Source organism: Octopus bimaculoides, chromosome 13, assembly GCF_001194135.2.
Source record: "Octopus bimaculoides isolate UCB-OBI-ISO-001 chromosome 13, ASM119413v2, whole genome shotgun sequence".
Lineage (NCBI taxonomy): Eukaryota > Metazoa > Mollusca > Cephalopoda > Octopoda > Octopodidae > Octopus > Octopus bimaculoides.
In genome coordinates this window covers 1,477,016-1,483,011 of record NC_068993.1, presented here as the reverse complement: position 1 = coordinate 1,483,011, position 5,996 = coordinate 1,477,016, and the positions used below count along the sequence as shown (strand labels likewise).

The window sequence follows — 5,996 nt, the reverse complement described above, 5'->3', positions numbered from 1 at the left end:
CTCTTCTGAACTGACTCATTACATATGGTCGATATTAAATATACGTCAAACCCTTGCTTAGCCCAGACTTCAAGTTCCTAATGAAAATATGTGAATAAATGTAAAATTTAGTGAATTCAGAATTATCCAGAAATGCTTTATGCAACTAATCAGTTAGTTTGAAATCTGATTATCAATAGAGTAGATGTTTTTTTTTTTGTTTAATTTTCACTAATCTAATTATGTGATCAATCTCTATAAAGTTTTAACCGTTTGCTTGTTTGAGCAAAGCTGTTACGTAACATAAAAATCATAAAAACGCTGCTGTTGTTTTAAAAAAACAAACAAGCAAAAAAAAAAAGGGGGAAGAAAACATTACTTTATCAACGTCCATTGTAATTTCAGTGAAAAAATATTTCACAGAAATGTTTCCCAAAAATCAATTTTGTCAATAATAACCTATATTAATAGCTCCATGTGTTGTGACTGCTAAATAGAAGAGGAAAAATTCTTGGCATGCTTCACACATGTGATCTCTATATTTCCTCTATTATTTATATCTTCTACAATACTGTTACGATGAGGGTGGAACATTATCTTTTTTTAATACATCCACTGTTGTCTTAGAATGCTGGCCATTTTCTCACTGCTTCAATGTTGCAGTTTCAGGAGTTCTTTTTTTTTTTTTTTTCCAATTTTCTAGAAATTTGGTTAAGGCCAATCGGTAAGAATTTCTAAGAATTACTATCTTAATGTTGTATTTTATGTTTCTCACTCTTTTTCACATTTGACTAAAACACAAAGAATTTCTCCAGGTCTTTTTCTAACAATATTTCTTATATTGACTTTGTTTCCTCCTAATAAATTTCACTGACAAAGCTATTGTAGAAGAGACTTGTCCAAGGAACCCTAAACCAAATAAATGTAAATTGTTTCTTAATCCTTTTTGATCCCACTTGTCTGAGATAATCCCTGATTCTGTGATGCAAACCTTCTATTAAAATTTCATGGGAATTTATGTTTCAAATGCTAGCTCAATAATGACAAAGTTATTTTAGGAAATTCTTTATTATTTTCAAAATTAATTTAAACAAAGGCCATGTATATCCTTAGAAATATGGTAATGAAAGGGTTAAGACTTCTGGTATTCCCTCTAATCCACCTCTTGGACTAGTTCTCTTCCATCAGCTGCTAATAGTGACATCAGTTATTGGAATCGATTCCATCAGTCTTGGAGAGATTTTGAAGACCATAGGCACAGCTCTTTCTCCAGGTCAAATCAAAAAGAGGAAAAGGAAAATTTACTTAATTTATCAACCCCAAAAGGATGCAAGGCAAAGTCGACCTCGGCAGAATTTGAACTCAGAATGTAAAGACAGACGAAATACCACAAAGCATTTCGCCCGGCATGCTAGTGATTCTGCCAGCTCGCTGCCTTGGCTGGAAGGAATATTGCAAGGCCTTTCTTTCTACATTCTAACAATTCTGCCAGCTACACTCCATTCCTGCCGCCACCATCTCTCCTTCTCCTCCTCCTCCTCCTCCTTGTGTTCATGTAAAAGAATCCAAAGTATTTTTGGTCAGAATTCTATGCAAGACATTGACCTTCTCTGATGATGAAACAGCAGAATCTTTGAAATGATCTGATACCTGGAACTATGTTCCTCAAGGTGAGATTGTACCCTACCCCCACCTCCACCCCTACCCCACATCTGTCAGGTGGAAAGAAGTTTTGGGATTTCTTCAGATGCTGTTTGTGACATTGTAGAGTCCTCCTCCAACTTTTAGTTCATGTAATTGAAAAAACAGCATTTTTTATGGGATGACTCAATATGTAGAATATTTTGGCCGGATATGGTTGGTTCGAATGTTAAAGGTTTAAACACAGTCGTGGACACCACAAGGTTGTTGACCTCTGCTTCAGAAGCCAAAAAAGTGTTCTTTAAACATTTGTTGTTGTCAAGGACAACAATAACAGATATTCCCTCATAACTGTTAGTGTCTAATGGTGATTTAGAATAAAGATAAGTGATTGATAAAAATGTTTTGAGAGCAGAAATTAGACAGCACCACTAATGAGACCTTTAATTTCTTAAACAATCAAATAACATTAGACCAAATATTGTTATGGAAAGTACTTTTCCAGAAAAGTAATTCCTGCAAATAATTATTTCCTCTTCTTTTGATGATATTTCTATATTTTCTTCATGTTTTCTCATCATTCAGACATTGTTTTTCCATTTGTTCTTTTTGCAGATTTTATAAATATGTCAGCATTTATTTCGGTTGTCAGGAAATTATTTATTGATAATTATCTTCATTAACCAAAGTGGTTAATGGAATTGTTACTTTGCTTTCGTTGTCTGTCCTTGACAACTACAAATATTTAAAGATCATTTTCCCTGCTGAAGCTGAGATAAACAACTTTCTTGTTGCCATGACAATCTTTAATTATTACTTTTATTTAGATGGTTACTTTTATTAGATGGTATTTTATGGCTGGATGCTCTTCCTGTTGTCAACCTTCTAAGTCCCATAGGGATAACATATATATCTTGCCTGGAACAACTGGAACACACACTTATCCACCTTTTGATACTTGGAAGCAGCGCTACCATCTCTATCCTATTTTCCTCTTCAAATGATATTTGAAGAATTTGATAAGGGCTTCGTCAAATAGGAAAGTGCCTGTCTCCAAACCTTTCAGACAGGTCTAATAATAATAATAATAATAATAATCCTTTCTACTAAAGGCACAAGGCCTGAAATTTGTGGGGAGGGGACTAGTTGATTACATCAACCCCAGTGTTTCACTGGTGCTTAATTTATCAACTCCAAAAGGATGAAACGCAAAGTCAACCTCAGTAGAATTTAAACTCAGGACATAGCAACAGAAGAAATACTTCTAAGCACTTTGCTAATGTTTCTGCCAGCTCACCGCCTTTCTAATAATAATAAAATGTTGTTCAAGTTTTTAATTCAGTTACACTTTTACTGGTTCTAGCTAGTAAGTGTGGCCATACTGGAGCACAACAATCACAGTTATCTCATTAATTACAATAACCTTATTGTTTTACCTTACTCTGTACATGCTCTTATACGTATAGATATATAATATATATAAATTTCTTTCTCTCTTTCAGTTTGAATGAGTTATGATGGAAACCAGCGCCGCTGCCGTATTCAAGGGGCCTGGTCCACCGGCCCTGCCCAGGAGCAGACTGAAACACAGAGATTATGGGCAGGGCCAGCAGCTTCTCGGCCCTACTACGTTATTCAGAATGTGTCACATGTATGTATAGTTTTTATATTGTTACACACTGAGCAGAGGTTCAAATCATTTGAGAATTTTTGTTTTTTGTTTTTTTTACTGTTTCTAATAAATAAATATAGAACCATGCTTAACGAATCAATTGTAATATGTAATTAACATATTTATGTAATTGATTATTATATTTATTTAATTATCATCTGTAATATATAATTATCGACTACAATATGTAATATTAATAATAATTTGATTTTAAATCATGTAATAAAAAAACAAGTCAAAAAAATTCCTTATCAAATATTAACATATTATTTTTATTGATTTCTAAATTACATAACATTAAAATAATTTATATATTTTTATAGTTTTTAACTGATTTCTTACTGGAAATATATTTTAACTCCTACAGATTTGTAATTTCTATTATTTGTTAAATGTTCCAATATTTCTAATGCATGTGTGTGTGTGTGTGTGTGTGTGTGTGTGTGTGTGTGTGTGTGTGTGTGTGTGTGAGTGAGTGAGAGACTGTGTGTGTGTGTACAGGCACATATATATATATGTATGTATATATATATATATATAACCCATGCTAGCATGGAAAGCGGATGTTAAACGATATATTTTCATGCATACATTTATATATATGTGTAAAAATTGGTTGAATCATTAGAGTGTCAGACAAAATGCCTTGTGGTGCTTGTTCTGGTCCTTAACATTCTGGATTCAAACTCCTTCAAGGTCAGATATGCTTTTCATCCTTTCTGAGTCAATAAAATAAAGTCAAGAAACTGATTTGGTAGATGGAAACTAAAAGAAGCCCATCGTACACTCACACACATACATGTGTGTGTGTCTGTGTTAATCTCCCACCACCACTTGACGACTGGAGCTGTGTGTTTACATCCCTGTGACTTAGTAGTTCAGTAAAAGAGTCTGATAGAAAAAGAACCAGGCTTAAAAAAAATTTAAAAAAACAAGTACTTGGGTTGATTCATTCAACTAAATAAACTTTAAGATGGTGCCCCAGCATGGCCGTAGTCTATTGATTGAAACCAGTAAAAGAGTAAAAGACTTGTGGGTCACTTGTCCTACTCAGTTTGTGTATAAATAATTTTGTGGGAATATTGATTCAGTTTGTCTGGGAAAAAGGTCAGTATTCATACAGTAGCAGTGGAGTTCATTATGTATGTATGAATGTGTGTGTGTGTGTGTGTGTCTATCTATCTCAACCTCTATATATGTGTTTGTGTGTATAAGTATGTGTGTGTGTGTATATACACATGCATGCATACATGGTGTATAGTATCAAATACTAATGGTACATATACACTGCTCACTAATATCCAGTGTCTGTATCTGTTTACAAGTGAGATGTTTGTCCAGTATATTACTGGTACCAGTTTCATTGACTTTATCTGGATGCTGTAGAGTGAAGTCCATGCCAAAAGCTGCCAAGATCTGCCAGAATTATGACCAGCATATTGGCCAACATGTTATTTATTTTATCCAACTTTCTAATCCGTCCCAACACTCTTCTTTATGTATTCATCTGTTCTCTGCTCTATATAATGTCTCTATTGATTTGTGTCGACTGTTCATGCATGTTGTTTATTGTTTCCCTACTGTGAGGTGAATCATGTGACTGAGTTGTAATTCTCACTTTCAACTGTTGCTGAATTAACAACAATTGTTAATTGATGCTGTTAATTGCTTCTATATACATATGAAAACTGTAATTATTCTGGAATTTTAGAATTTATAATTTGAAAACCCCTTTTGTATTCTGTAAGTATTCTTAAGCAGTAAACTATTTAAAAAAATGTTATGTTATTTCAATGCTACAATAATAATAATTTAGAAAAATCGTGTCAGTTATTCATTCTGTTGAGTTTGGGTAGGTTTTCGACACACAGCTTTCTGTTTCATTAATGTCCTTTTGTCATAAATAATTTAGATTAATTCTGATTAGTCGTGGCATCTTTTTAAATTAATTTAATGGTAATTTTAGATGTTTGAAATGAGTTAGCATTAATTGGTTTTACAATTTCTAAACAAGATTTATATATAAATTTATATATTGTTCAAAGACTATAAAGAAGATATGTTTTTATGAAATTCTTTTATTAATTCATGAATAAGCTTACATGGTTGCTTTACTTGCTAGAAATAACACCCAAATCTCCTTGAAATCATTCTTTGCCTTCTTAAAAAGGAGGACACATTGAATAATGTAGCCCTAGATACACTGGGCCAGAAATAGGCATTATGAAATGGTTATTGCTAGAACATCTTTGGTCATAGATTATCTTGAACAGGAGTGACCTGGCACTAAACACCAATAACTGCTCACCAAAGTATCATGTTTGTTTCAACTGATTGACACTGTCCCCTCTCCGGCTCTGCAACTCCACACTCCACAGATCGAGCCATCCAGCACACCACTCCACACTCCACTCCACTCGTCATTTAGAACAACAACAACAATTATCTCACACTCAGTTCTGCTGTGACACCATTATGAGCAATCGATGAGGGAGTCTCTTCATTCTTGCTTGACTGACCAGAAACAGCAGCTAAATCTCAAATCTCACGATCTTAAAACTGGGGATGGTACATTAAATAATGCACTGACAATTTTTGCTGAAACATATCTAAGTTAATCTTACACACATACACATGCATACAAAATATGCATATGCATATATATACATATATATATATATATATATATATATATATATATATA

At 33.3% G+C, this 5,996-nt stretch overlaps 1 protein-coding gene across 4 annotated transcripts in view; it reads left to right on the top strand.

Moving 5' to 3' along the window:
• LOC106868066 (dual specificity protein phosphatase 23) overlaps positions 1-5,996 on the top strand; it is a 50,770-nt gene that overhangs the window by 6,598 nt on the left and 38,176 nt on the right. For all 4 annotated transcript variants that reach the window (XM_052972297.1, XM_014913177.2, XM_052972298.1 and 1 more), the window contains exon 2: positions 3,123-3,271. In XM_052972297.1, coding sequence (XP_052828257.1) covers positions 3,128-3,271 — 144 coding nt within the window. In that variant the 5' untranslated portion in view covers positions 3,123-3,127. The remainder of the gene's footprint in view (positions 1-3,122; positions 3,272-5,996) is intronic.